The 14,786-nt window shown below is 39.1% G+C and overlaps 1 protein-coding gene across 3 annotated transcripts; it reads left to right on the plus strand.

Moving 5' to 3' along the window:
* The first annotated feature begins 4,161 nt into the window (after window positions 1-4,161).
* Window positions 4,162-13,576, plus strand: lipg (lipase, endothelial). Of its 3 annotated transcripts, none has more exons than XM_088629104.1 (10): window positions 4,162-4,827; window positions 6,824-7,017; window positions 8,576-8,755; window positions 9,441-9,552; window positions 10,033-10,257; window positions 10,462-10,704; window positions 10,986-11,106; window positions 11,720-11,932; window positions 12,466-12,570; window positions 12,938-13,576. In XM_088629104.1, the coding sequence occupies exons 1-10, from the start codon at window positions 4,740-4,742 to the stop codon at window positions 12,948-12,950; spliced, it is 1,494 nt and encodes a 497-aa protein (XP_088485230.1). In that variant the 5' UTR covers window positions 4,162-4,739; the 3' UTR covers window positions 12,951-13,576. The 3 variants fall into 3 exon arrangements, with proteins under 3 accessions (XP_088485230.1, XP_088485232.1, XP_088485231.1); XM_088629106.1 differs by lacking the exon at window positions 4,162-4,827 and adding an exon at window positions 5,474-5,494; XM_088629105.1 differs by lacking the exon at window positions 4,162-4,827 and adding an exon at window positions 6,070-6,214.
* The last annotated feature ends 1,210 nt before the right edge of the window (window positions 13,577-14,786 follow it).

Genomic DNA, 14,786 nt, shown 5'->3' on the forward strand with positions numbered 1-14,786 from the left:
AGTATTAAGGTTTCATGCACAGGTAAATTCATTCTAGTCTATTGTATTGTGTCAAAACATTTTTAGGTTATATTAATCTAATTTTAATGCAGTTTGAATTCTTACAGATCCTGAACAGATGAAAGTTTGAAAGGTATGAATCAGAGGACATACAGTAAATGATAACTATGAGGAAGTGCACTTCAAACTGAGAATGTGAGGCAGCTTTTTATAAAAAAAGGATATAGGAATTTGAACAAAGTTACACTGCCATGTTTTCAAAGTTAATGCCCTGGCTTCTTTCAACAGTCTGGATACGATAATCAAATTAATTAAATATTTTCAACCAAATAATCTAAATAATCCAAATGAGCCCCTCTCATTTTTAAACTTTTTTATATATTGTGAAAGCAGCATAAATGTGTCATGGTACCACATAAACAAATACAACAAGTATAAGAAGATGAAGTGAGATGTCATACCATGTTTAGACGTACTGTAGGATGAAAGCGGAAAAACTCAGGTATTTGGACTGATGAAATGTAGAAAAAAAGTCTTTTTATTCTCAGTAAGGTGGATTAGGATGCCTTTCCTCCTCAGAGACTGCAGAAAGCAATTGTTATCCTAATTACGCTAAATGTATTTGATTATCTATATCTTATAGCAACTGCATGGCATGTGGCATGGGGTGAATGACAGTCTCATACAATGCTTTGGTTTTATGCACAAACATACTGTAGTCCTGGGATAAGTAGGTTGAAATACACTGGGATTGCTGATGTTATGCATACAACTCATATGCTGCACGAATAAATCAAAGCAAAGTTGTATTAAACCCACCCACACATTGCCAGTATGTAGTTTCTAATCTTGGAGGATGATTTACAGCATGTCACGTGTTTTGGGGACACGGTCTTATGTCATGCGTCCACAGGGACAACAGAGTAGGAACACCAAAGCCATCATTTCAAACATCCCACCAAGACATCACGCTACATGTGCAGCAAGTGATTTTTCACATGGTATTGGATCATCAGCTGGTCTGTCATGGGAGTGACATCTCAGGATACCATCAAGTTGTACAGGGAGAGATAAGACTATCTCCTGTAATTCAGAATAAATTCTGTTGGAAACCTCATAGACATCCCAAACATCTTCTATAGGCAACAGGCCCAGGGTCGTTTCTGACTAAAAGATAGTGCTTCAAGTGTCACAAACATTATTCAAGTGCTCGATAATAGCATATTCAGCTGTGGAATTGTAATCTGCAAAAACCAGTCTTCCACCATTACAGGTGAACAATGGGCATGACATGAGATTAAAATGGTACTTTCTTGATAGTACACAAATATGGTAGCCTAATTTTTAGACCCACTGTGTGAGTTTTTTATTTCATTATGTTACACCTGTCTAATTATGCTTTCCCGAGTCTGTAACACAACATTTAACATTTGCAAAGTGCAGACAATTTCTCATAGTTTGTGTTGAGATGTTGGACCCTGTGGCTAGAAACAGTTGTTTCCTCAGAGGTACTGTTTCTTTATCTTTTACACAGTGCTTTAGAAACCCTATGATGGTGCATCACAATTAAATTCCCATATGAGACCCCATTTGAAATCTGGGTCATACAGTATACAGTATACTGCATAGCAAATAAACAGTACAATTGTATAGAAATTGAACAGATGTCAACACAATATGTTTTAATTTGTGCATTACTTTACACATACAGACCTTAATTCATAGAGTTGAATAACAATGCGATATTTTGGGTTACTGTGAACATTATATTCATAAAATGCATTACAGTGAGGAAAAGGTAAAAGCAATATATTATAGGTGATCATATTTGTATGGCTCTGTGTTGAATATGTTATTGCTTGCATATACTGTATAACAATCAATTAAATCTTTTAAAAAATCTTGTAGATGGAGTTTCTGCACTTTTTTCTTTCAGCTCCACCAAAATGGGAGGGGTGGAGATTTGCTGCTAAGGCTTTAGATTGATTCAGTTGTAGCTTCTAGGTTTGCTGTGTTCAGTGTTGTTTCATGCCGTGATGTGAAAGTAATATTGCACTGTACCTGTGTCACACAAAGGGGTGTCCTTTACCAGGATTTCTTCACCTTTTCTGTCTGCAGAGTAGGGTTTTGAAGTTCTGGCAAGTGTCTACTGAATGATGGTGAAGTGAATCCTTGATATATATTGTAACGCAACGGGGGTTCAGGTGGGCGCCCTTGCCGCATAAGGTCGGCCCCCCCACCGTCGGGGGCTCGAACCCGGGACTCCCACGTCACTCAACAGGGACCCAGCCCGGTGAGCTAAAGAGAGATCTCTCCACAGCCCAGGGGCTGTGGTCCTGCTATCACAGGGAAGGGCGGTGACGTCACCGCTCTGGTAAGCCGGCTCTTACACACCCTGATGGCCGTATGCGTTACAATACCCCAAATGTGACATTGGTGATGCCTCTTGGATGTCTGATGCCATGATGTCTGATGATATCAGTTAATGAGAAACGTACGGAATTATTGAGTGTTTCAGTGATGTAGCTCTCTGATGTCTAAGTGATAGCACACCTGTTGGGTTCAATTATTGGTCCTTTGGCTAAGGTGACTTCTGCCTGTGTGCTGTGATATGAATGATGGTCAGGGAGAGCAATTTCACATGACACATACAGTAAGCACTTTCAGACCGCTTCAAAAGCAAGACCCCAAAAAGTTCGTTTTATTGGATCAAGCGGTGTAATCAGAAAGAGGTTTAACGAAATGTTGTTTTTCAAGATTTAAATGGATAGTTTCGCAGCACCCGTTCCATGATGTTCTTTTTCATGTTTTAACAACGACATTCTTTATTATTGAAATAATTGATCAGTGTTATTTAAATCCAGAATCTTCCCGTTTATTCTACAGACCATTGTTGTGTAGCGATTACTTTTGAATTCTTGACAATTATCCTTCTCGTATAAACGTTTAGTCTATAGGACTATATCTGTATTAAAGAATGACTGAAATCATAAATAAACTTTAATAAACTGTGACAAAATATTACAGGCTGATGCCTAAGTGATTATGGCGTAGAATTGTTAATTCACTGTTAGATCAAGGAAGTGAAAAAACACTCGATAACGTCAATGTTTACTTGAGTATGTTTTAGAAGCATAACTCATTACCGACGTTCATAGTAACTTTGGACTGAAGATTGATAATTATACTATAGCTATATGTACAGTATTTAAATTATTATACATGGAAATATTTTTGTGATATAACTGCTGCATTAATTAGTTAATAATCCAGAAAGTACAATTTCTAGAAAATAATTAACAAACGTTAAAATATTACCAATCAATATTTTGCTGGACTACACCTGTTATAGTTATTAGAGTTGTCTGTCTGGTTCAGCCCTTGAGCAGGTACAGACATTTTTGTCTTGCAAATATACATGCATACGACGGTTTTCGTCCATATGCGTTGTCCTTGTAATGACTTTATTGACCTTGCAGTCATGTGATGGGGTGATCCTACACGCTGGCTCTTTCTTTGAAGGTGTAGGTCCTTCTCACTTCAGAGACAAAATCGTTAGGATACATTTTTGTAGACAAAACAGTCGTCTATGAATAGGATGGGTTAGATTCCCGCTCCATATGTTAAACAGTGTAGGCGAGTGAACTCTACAATGTGGCTGTAAGCCAGCTTCAGAAACCTAAGCTAAACTTCTGCAGTCAACGAGGTTGAAATGAGGTAACTGTCGGTCAACAGACTGGAATTCACACACAGTTTCACAAGGAATTCGTAGCAGTATAAGATTATGTTTCTTGATAAAACTAAATAAATGTGGAATACCATGAGTAATTTGTAGGTAATGAAATTTTGTAGGGCATGTAATCCTTTTAACGAAATCCAAACTTCACTCATACAGTGTATGAGATGAAGAAGTTCAAATCAAAGCGAAGCGAAATTTTGTGCCCCAAGTCTTCCTTCCAGAGTGTTTGAAACGTAAGTACTCCTTTTGTAGTTCAGCAACGAGTCCTTCAAACAAAAACGAGTTTTTCGTGTTTAGCAAGAACACGATAATCAGCTTTCAAAGTCATTTAGCTAGCTTAGTCTCGCCGATAAAAAAAAAGTTAAGCAGTATACGTGTACACCTCAGTCAATGCTGTCATTTTGCAGGAAGAGGATGCTGTGTTGGGGGACTTATACTTTATTGCGCTCAGAATAGAAGAATACACACTGTTCAAATTGCATTTCCCATTTCAGCAAGACAAAAAAAAATATTGGTCTTGGTTTTAAGAGCCGTCACCGCAAGATCATTCGATGTTTAATTAGCATATAGAGCGCTTTCCAACATGTTTTTAGTGCATAGTCATCTTCCGTTTTGCCTACTTTTTCTGATCGAAACCTAAATAAAAAAAGTCGTTTTTAAAACAATGTTCTTAAAATTCTATAGAAATGAACTGCAATTGCTTCTGAAAAGCTTGCTAGTACTACAACTTCATTCAAGGTTTTTGTCTCCCCGCCTCCAAATCGTAAATTTCGGGGGCTTGACCAATAGGATCGGATCGGCCGATGATCAGATGACTAAAAGAATCTCTATTTAAAAACTCCAATGAAAAACCCAATGCAAAGCTTTCAAAAGTACTGGTACCATTTCAAACTGAGAGGATCTCACACTGACAAAGGCATATTAATTGTTCCTGTGAAATTTTCTGGGACTTTTAAAATAGGAATTCCCCTGTTTTAGCATTTGTAAATCAGGTAACGAAATGAAAAATACAGTTATACCTCTGTGGATTTTGGTATTGTCGTCTGTTGTTCTTGCGTCTGATCTTGAGAAAGAGGGACTTTTTAAAGGTAAGTCAGATGGTTCGTGTGATAAGTCATCACGCTGACTGTCCCTGTCCTAAGTTTTGGAAATGATCTACTTTTTATAATCTGTAGATCTGAGTTAAAAGTCGCTCTTCATAGTTTGAAATCGTTTATTCCTCAATTCTTAACGTAACAAATTGCATGCTTAATTATTCAATTTATAGGTGTAGCTTTGCCGATTTATAAACCTGATGTCGATGGATTGTAACGAATCGTGTCGAATCCGTTGTAATGTTAGCTGTCGTGTCAACGAATACGTGTACATCCTTGACATTAACAATTTAATGATACGCTTTGCACCCTTAACGTTTTCTAAACTGTTTTAGACCAATTTATGTTAAATGGCTCATTGATTGCTCTCGGCTTTTTTTAAGCGCTAAATTGATCTTGTTTCAGCTTCCTTCTACTTAAGATGTAAATTTCTCTCCTAGTAAAATGTCACTATAAAAGCTTTCACATAGATAATAACTCATGGCTCTCTATAACCCTTTAAGTTGTACAAATTTATCATGAAGTCTCGTTTACAACACTTAACACTTATTCATATACTAACTATATATTGTAACGTTTAGTATCTGCTTACGCACGTGTTCACATGCACAGTAATGAACCCCAACCCGAAACTCAAATACTCGGTGCCAGCAGAGGGATGGTAAGAGAGTTTGTAAAATAATTGATGCGCGCCAGAGGATTCCTTCAGTTTGTGTAGTTGCCTGGAGACTGAACTTGTAGAAGAGCTGAGCTTTGACGCATGTGGCAAACTTCACCACAGGCTCCTTCAAGATGTTCCGTGGTTACATTCCTAAGGCGCCACGCCACTGTCGATTTGTTCTTGCTTGTCCGGAAGGCGACGGGCATACTTTCAGCAGCGAAGAGAACTAAATCCGACATCTAAAGTGCAGGTGTCCATGAGTATCACTTTACCCAACGCTGGTTTTCTATGGAACAATAAAACAATCAATTAATATGGAATACTGTGTCAGGGTTTTTCCAAAAAACTGTGGCAGCAGCAAATCAATGTAGTCCTCCTGTCTTTTGAATCGGTTATCTGTTTTTTCTAGAACGCTCAGTTTCTTCGCACTTGGAGTGCTTTTGTTCTGTGAGTATTTTCCCACACTGTATACAAGTGACCTTAGGCGGCGCTATAAGCGCTTGGGACTACAGCTGTATGTGCAGTACATTGTTACATTGTGTACACTTCTAGCGATATCTGTATACATATGTTCACTCGTCTAAATCGGGGAACTTTTTACATATTCCAAGAATGCACCAATGGAACACATTTAATTGTATTCTAATTTCTGTCAATAGAGAATCTTCTAACCATCTGAAAGCCACATGCCATGGACTTAAGTGGATGTGACTTGCTTTAGTAAGTTTAAAATAAATGAGGGGGAGGTTGACGTCAAAATGATCCAGAATACAGTTTCACACGAGTTTTAACATTTTTTAATGTGATACTACATGTGTCCAGCAGCTGTAGCAAAGTAGCCTGGGTGGTCGGCTCCAAGCCAACGACCTGACGTCCATTCTCTGTATGAAACGGTTGTAGTCTGAGAAGTCTTGTGTACAGCGTTTCCTCTTGTTTGACCTACACACCTAACCTGTGTGTGTGTGCTGCGATAGTGTGACCTCTATGATACGGCTTTATCAAGCATTGGGGAGGACCTTTTATGCGTTTTCTTTTTTTTTGCCATAACTTGCTGCTTATTGTAATAGCAGAAGCTGGTATTTTGTTAACATTGTAATGCAAGGATAAGATAACTCTTTAAGAATTGATTTTATATTGAGTCCAATCACAGGTAATCATTTTGGTTATTGTTAAGGTCGGTTTGGCTTTATACCATGTTTTTCTGTTGTTCACTAAAGTTATAACTTTTAATGAAGTCTTTGCAGATCTTAAAATCTGCATTTGTCAGGTACACCTCTGCTTTAAATTTGGAAGTTTCACCGAGTGAAATTAACTGTTTTTTACTTGCAGACGGTGCAATCGCTGACCTGCTGAAAGATGAAAATGGCAGTCATGATACTGGCAACCCCCAAGTGAAGTTTAATATGCGAACGTCCCTGGGACTTGACGACGAAGGTTGCTTTATCCATCTGGGAAAAGCCAGTCTACAGGAGTGTGGCTTCAATGCTACAGCCAAGACATTCTTTGTCATCCATGGGTGGACTGTGAGTATTGTCAATCGTGCTATAGACCTGAGACCCAGGGAGGCACATTGCCTTTCCCCTTTCCTGTTTAGTCAGCTGTTGAACTGGCAAATCCCGCACTGCTCTTGAGTTCTGGGTTTGATTGTAGGGTGGAGCATCTCTTGTGTAGATGGTATGTTCTCATTTTATCCATGTGGGTCTCTCTGGGTCTTCCTGTTAACTCCCACAGTCCAGAAATGTGCTCTCCAGGTAATTTGCACCTCTAAACTTCCTGCTCAAATGTCTGTGCCCTGATCAGGATTGAAGACCCATTCAGGTCCTTGTGTCCTTTACCTGTTGGGTTAGGCTCCAAGGATGTAGTAACATTATAATGATACAGCGCATTCTGAAACTGTTTCATATAGGCCCATGAACCCCACCTTAAAGTATAATGGGGGAAAAAAAACTGATGAATGAAAAGACGAAAGCCAAGAATATCCATTAAATTGTACAATGTGGCTATCATAAAGAAAAGCTGTTGTATCAACAGCTTTGAAATGCTTTTGCAATCCAGAAATGCAGCTTGTATCCCTTTTTTGAATGTTTTACAAGATTGTTGTGAAGGAAACTGCAAAGCCGTCCTTTTTGACCACAAAGAAAATACTGCTGCTTGGCCGCAAGGACTTACTTGGGGGAATTCCGAAACTTTTCGCTGGAACTACATGGGAAATCTTGCCTTTTGTGTGCTTGATGGAATGGACTTGTGGTTCAGAATGATCCAGTTTGGTCCTCATGTGGAACTTCCCATTCATCTTAGAACAGTTTGACAACTTTGAATTAAGTTCTATACACTGTACAGGGAGCTCTCCCACCTCCAGCTTCTTGTATAGGTCAATAAAAACCTTATCTTTGTTAATGTTTTCTTTTAATAGTGATTAATCAATTTAAGAATTAAAGTGGGTAGTGGGGAAATCCCTACAATACCTGGATAAGAGACGGTACATTGAGAATTACTTGCAAAAGGGCGTAAAGCTTTCTTCGAGTAAAAAGGAAATTATTCTGTACCTTGGATAAAGACATTTCACTTCTGGCGTGAATTACATCCCAAGCTGATGGTCTTCATCCATACTGGCTTTCAAAATATTCAGAAACTTTCTTACTGCAGGAACGGAGTTGTCCTGAGCTGTATACAGAGCTTCACGTAAAGATGATTAAATGGAGCTTTTTGCTTTGAATGTTTAGTTACATGAGGCTCCCTTCTTGTAGGGGGGTTTTGTGTATCCACTATTGCCTGGAAAAAACGCTAACCCTTGATTTATATTCAGGTGGATATCTGGGCTTTAAGCTACTTAATGGCCTGTTTGGATAGAGGAGCATTGGCTTTTCGTAGCCAAACAAGTGCAATTTTCAGAAAACATGGGGTATTTATGAAATTATCCAGGTGTTGAATCATTGCCTCTCGTATTAGTCTGTGAGATCTTTTTAAGATCTGAATGGCTTGTTGCAGTTGAAGGCTAACTAAAACTTACTCATGTTTGGGGAAATCTAAGGCAAAAAATGCCCCTGTGAATAATTGCTGTTCCTTATGCTTCTCTTGCAGATGAGTGGTATGTTTGAAAGCTGGCTCTATGACCTAGTATTCGCCCTGCAGAAACGAGAACAAGATGCCAATGTTATTGTGGTAGACTGGCTCACTCTTGCCCACCGGCTATACCCAGATGCTGTAAATAATACCAGAATAGTTGGACACGACATTGCAAAGTTACTGGAGTGGCTGAAGGTACTTTGGTTTTGTATTTGGATTTTTCTCTGCTGATTCATTACAAGACTCTTCTGTAGCCTTTAGCATCTTTATTTCTGATGCTCAGGTATTCTAGACTATAGACACAACATGTAAAATGTTGAAGTAATAACCTGTAGCTAGTATTTATCCCAAGACTGACAAAGTCCTCGATAAAGAGACAGCAAGTTTAAAACTGTTCATTGCAGTAGGTTCTAAAGGTAGTGATTTTATATTGCGCAGGGCATGGGAGTTCTCAGCAGTGTTGCTTTAAATGGTGGTTGCAATCCCAAGCATTCCACCCGATTTCTGTTGCATGAGCTTAAGGTTCTTGCCCCAGACAAATGCTAGATTCCCTTAATTTAAGGATTAATCCTTAAATACTGTCTGATTACCAGTTTCAGAACATGCTTTTTTCCTGTAGGTTGTAAAATAAACAGCTGTTCAGTGAACCGACTGTACAGGTAAACATCTAAAAACATTTGAGGGTACAAATGAGAGGAGCACATACAGTATTGCCCTTCTGATCTGTTTGGTAAAAAATGTAAATTATAATTAACAAAACTGGTTATCTGACCTTGATTTTTTTTTCCCCCAAAATTTATTACTTGGTTCCAGTTTTGAATAGTCATTGGTCACCAGTATCTGCATCTTTAACACATTTCATTAACACATGTTTTTGCAGAAGGAGCTGACGCTTCCTCTTGAAAACGTGCACATGATTGGCTACAGCCTGGGTGCCCATGTTGCTGGGTTCGCTGGGACCTTTGTACAAGGAACAGTTGGCAGGATAACAGGTAGTGTGATGTTGAAATAAAAAAAGGGAGAATGTCTGCTGGACTCTTTTGCCTCAAGTATTGTTTTACCACTCATAAGGTTTTTCTTTTTCTTTGCTAGAATGGATTTGTTGATTGACAGACAAGTTCGAAAGCTGTAATTCAGCTGAATAGCAGATCTTCAGCCTATCTTTAAGATTTTGGAGTGTAGCCTTGGTATGTTATTCCGAAAGGTCATCTGAGGTACACTCATGTTATAAAAACAATGTCTGTATTCTTGGTTATGTGACATTTTTAAAAGCCTTAATATTGCTTGAAATCCTGTCACAAATGACCTTTTTGGGGGATTTTCTGTACAAGGAAAGATAAGAATAAGCACAAAGGTCAGTTTAAAGTTTCACAAATCTCCCTTTATTGGAGTGGGAACAGCTCAGCTTTCTGAAAACCTAGAATGACAAGAGTGCCTTTCCAGATGGATAACTGGATTCTACTTGCCCGCAGGTCTGGACCCAGCTGGCCCCATGTTCGAAGGTGTGGAGTCCGATCATCGCTTGTCTCCAGATGATGCTGACTTTGTAGATGTCCTTCATACCTACACCAGGGAGGCCCTGGGAGTTAGCATTGGCATCCAGCAGCCGGTTGGGCACATAGACATCTATCCCAATGGAGGAGACTTCCAGCCAGGCTGTGGATTAAGTGAAATGCTGAGCACCATGGCCTATGGTGGTGAGTGCTTCTTAAATCTTAGTGCGATCAAGGTCTAAATCCATTTTTTTGGGGGGGTGGGGGGGATGGGTCAGGTGAGAATTAACATTCATGTTCCTAGTTGTAGCTGTTGCCCTATGGCAAAACAAATTTGGCACTTGAACCAATGAACCAATGTACGTTTGCTTGTCTGCATTAGTATTGATGGATGCTGTGGTCTTTCAGGTATTGGGGATGTGGTGAAGTGCGAGCATGAGCGTTCAGTGCATCTGTTTGTCGACTCCCTGTTGAACAAAGATCACAAGAGCTTTGCCTATCAGTGCACTGACCCAGGCCGCTTTAAGAAGGGGATCTGTCTGAGCTGCAGGAAGAACCGCTGTAACAACCTGGGTTACAATGCCAAGAAGATGCGTAAAAGGAGGAGCTGCAAGATGTACCTTAAAACCCGAGCTGACACCCCTTTTGGAGGTAACTATTTTTTTTAATTAAACGGTAAGGACGTAGGACAGCATGACTTCTAGCTGTCCAGCACAGCTCAAGTAGCCGTCTTAAAACTTCAAAGAGAATCTGTGACTTGAATTTCCACAGCTGAGTGACTTTAAAACCTGTATGATCTTCATGTATAATTAACATGTCAAGAAAGACCAGCTGTATTTGTTTTCCTTTTTGGAGCAACTTGTAGTAACTAGTTTCTTGTTCAGAAAATATTGGTAGCTTGCATGGAAGATTAATTTAAATTCTCTTACAAGGGTACCATTACCAGATGAAGATGCATGTGTTCAGCAAAACAGATGCCGAGGATATAGACCCTACACTTCATGTTAAGCTGTATGGTGCCAGTAACGACTCTGAGGACATACTTGTTGAAATGTAAGTGGTCAGGAAATAACTTTATTCTTGAAATGGTGAATCAAATTTTGGAAAATGACAAACATTCTTCTGTGCTCATTAAGGCCTAATAGAACCATTAGCATCTCCATAAAGTAATGTTAACTGTGCTTTGTGTGACTAAAGCTTCTTTTTACTGTTCCAGTATATGGATTCCCTTTAATGTTCAACATTAAAGACTAGACTGCATGATTCTATTAGTAGAGAAGGATGGTGCATGGAGTAAATTTACTTCCTATTTATTGTTTCTTTTACACACCTGCTAGAAAGTACAGAGTGTCTGTACTAGAGTGTATTTTAACCAAGGTGTGGCACCATTCCAGACAATATAGGCATTTTGTAATAGGTTTTACTACAAACAAAGCATCTGGGATGGGCATATTGCACCACATCCCATTCTCCAGCAACTTCCTTTGCTTTCCATCATTTCAGAATTTCCCTCACCATAGAGACTTATTGACATTTCCTAATGTAATTCAATTTCAACGTAACTGCCTTTTGATCCTTTTTGGAAAGCTGCCCCAGATCACACTTACCGCTCATGACTTTTTCTTCATATTGTGTAACATTGTTACTTTTATTTCTGTTATCATAGACCTGGAAAGCTTGGCCTGAATTTCACCAACACTTTCCTGGCATTTACTGAAGAGGACATTGGGGACCTTTTGAAAATTAAGCTCACTTGGGAGGATACATCCAAGTCCTGGTCAACGTTCTTTAAAAGCTGGTTGACCTGGAGAAATCCTGCCCAAGACCAAGTGTTGATGGTTCGGCGAATCCGTGTGAAATGTGGAGAAACGCAAAAGAAGTGAGTGAGACTTGGTTTCTTTTTTCTTTCTTTTTTTTTACTCTCAAATATTTGGAAGGGAGTTCCAGGCCTAGAGGGAAGGCAGTTTTATCTTATCACTAGTACTTTGACAGTTTTACCCACCCTCATTATAATGAAGAAAGATTTAGTCTTACTTCAAACTTTAGATTCCAGCTGGTGTATATGGTGAGACTTGGATCCTGCTGGTATTTTAACGCCATCTGTGGAAAATTCCTTTATATATTGACTCCAAACATGTTGCATCTTGTAGCTAAATGGTTTGAAAGTGCTTGTTGCCCACCCCCCACCTTGAATAAAGTGATCTAGAAATGCACACATACATGGGTTAAAAGTCGACTGGGCTTTTTTACACCAAAAGCTTGGCCTTATGGCCTTTTCTCTTTCTGTTTTGTAATGTCATTTACTGCCACACAGCTTTAAGTGCCTTGGGGCAACCTTGTTGTGAAAGGCGCTATGTAAAAATGAATTGAATTGTGACAAGCTATGCCTAAAAATAAAATGTCCCCATGCAGGTTCACATTCTGTGCTCAAGATCCTGACCTTACCAAGATCTCCCCGGGGAACGAGATTAATTTTTTGAAGTGTCGAGATGGGTGGGAAGTCAAACCACGAAAAAGGTAAATTTGAAGATCCCTCCAGGAAGGAGGCACCTTCTAGAGCATTGCTGACTTTCATCTATGAAATATGACTGAAAGTTACGTTCAAGGGTTATTCAGCTACTTGTAACAAACTGTTTCATCTCTAAATGGAGATGTGTACTACATAGATGTAAGTATGGCACTTTACTGATAAAATCGCTGTATAGCACTTGGATTTCTAGAAATCCAATGACTTTTAAATAGTCATCTGAACTCTTAGGACAACTAATAACACTTGAGTCATGCTGGACTTAACTCTTAAGAGTACAGTATAACTGGTATAACTGATTCATGAAGGATTCTTCGATAAGATTTCTGATGCATCTATATTTTTTATTTATTGCAGATTGCATATGTAAATGCACTTTGGGGGGGGGGGAACCTGGAGCTACAAGACTGAGGAGACCCAAGATCAAAAGCCAGAAAGAGCTTATTCCACAAGAGCACTTATGAAGGGAATTTTAATAGCACACATGAAAGTGAAGGAAAGTCACCTTGAGACCATGGCAAGGGATGGAGGGGATGGAAATGATGGCTGGTGTCAAATGTTTACAGAACTGATTGAACTACCATTTTGCCAAACCATCCCCACATAATCTGCATAAGCACGGGCACTAATTGATTTGTACTGATCAGTGGGCATATTTAGTAACTTGTACCTGGTAAATTATAAAAAGCAAAAGCACTGTGAAATGAAGGACCCCAGTATATGGAGATGTACATCTGAACAAGGTGCAAGAGGTATAAGCAAAATTGTTCTTGTTTCTTTTTTTTAAAAAAAAAGAATGAAAGCACAAATGGTATAATACGTGAATACAATGTATTTGCAAGGTGCCACAATTTGACTGGGTTAGTCTTGTGACATCACGACAGTATAATTTTCACTTACCATAAGTGGAGTATAGGTCATGTACTGTAACTTATTTGCGAGATGAACGTTGTACATATCTTTTGTGGAAATAATAAATTTGTCACTTGTTTATAATCAGTTATTTTAATTCCTTTTTTTTTTATTTGGGAACTATGGTGACTATACCCAATACTGAACACTGGAAAACTAACCTTGTATAGCTTGTATAAAAACCCATTTTGGAATTTCCTGTTTAAGATCACATTTTGGCAGCAATTCCTGTGCTGCAGAGGAAAGTAAGGACTGGCAGACGTGCGCGTCATATACACCCACCTGCTACTGAGGCATTGCAAGCTTCTCATTGCCTGACGGGAGAGATTCAATGTATTGGAGGAGCAGCAGATTTCTCTGTGACCTCACTGCAGGTGCGCCACATGTATTGCTGTGGGTACTTGGTGGAATTTATGCACGTTAAGGGATTTTCTCTTGAGGTTGGCTGCTTCCATGATTCCAGCCCGGATCCACCTGCTTTCTGATCTCTGTCTTTACTGGTCAAGCTCATCTAGGTCCCTTAGTCTGCTCTTTATAGATCAAAGTGGATTTTTAATGCCTAAATTATTGCTACAATTACAATATTGCAGAATTAAATTATATTTAGTTTCTATCGTGTTCCTTTTTGCACTTCTAATTTCCAATTTGAAAGGCTCTGTTCATATGGAAATCCCCTTTTGCAATAGGAAACCTATCATCATGTCCAGATGTTAGTAGAAGGCATGAATCACTTCATCTTGGTTGCAATGCTTATGCGAAAGTTATTCTGTAACTGGCACTAAGCCAGTGATGCAGCTGCAAGTGCTCGACAAGATGTGGGTGTTGATAATGGTAGATAAATGAGTCTTGCATCATGCACCTGGGTTGAGAATCTGAATCCACCAGGCAGGACCTCACCCTACCCTGCAGCGCACCATTGTGCTGGTTTCCATCAAGACGCAAGTGTTGTACAAGGACATAACGCTTCTACTGGAGAGATTTCCCCAAAACTATGATGACAGTATCTTTGAAGTGTCTTTTTTTTTTATTCTCATCTATGCGCGAGACTTTGAATGTTCACTGAGGATTTACGTCATCTGTTCACAAAAGGCAGAGTCACCACGGTTTACAATCATTCGTGGGGATCCTTCTAAAAATTTGGAACATACAAAAACCACTAGCGTACAGTGCAATAAACATCAAGGAATAGTCATTTAAAAAGCACTTCCAATTACTAAAAAAATCAAAAGTAGATAAGGTTCTTGCAATGCAAACTCTTGCTGTGACAGAAGACCCTTTCATGAATATTCCTTGT

Source organism: Lepisosteus platostomus, chromosome 4 (assembly GCF_059453375.1).
Source record: "Lepisosteus platostomus isolate fLepPlt1 chromosome 4, fLepPlt1.hap1, whole genome shotgun sequence".
Lineage (NCBI taxonomy): Eukaryota > Metazoa > Chordata > Actinopteri > Semionotiformes > Lepisosteidae > Lepisosteus > Lepisosteus platostomus.

Bases quoted from the DNA above. Each gene is read 5' to 3' on its own strand.
- lipg (XM_088629104.1), top strand. From the start codon at position 4,740: ATGAAAAATACAGTTATACCTCTGTGGATTTTGGTATTGTCGTCTGTT. The intron at 4,828-6,823 runs GTAAGTCAGATG...TTTTACTTGCAG, and splicing joins GAAAGAGGGACTTTTTAAAG to ACGGTGCAATCGCTGACCTG. The intron at 10,705-10,985 runs GTAACTATTTTT...TTCTCTTACAAG, and splicing joins AGCTGACACCCCTTTTGGAG to GGTACCATTACCAGATGAAG.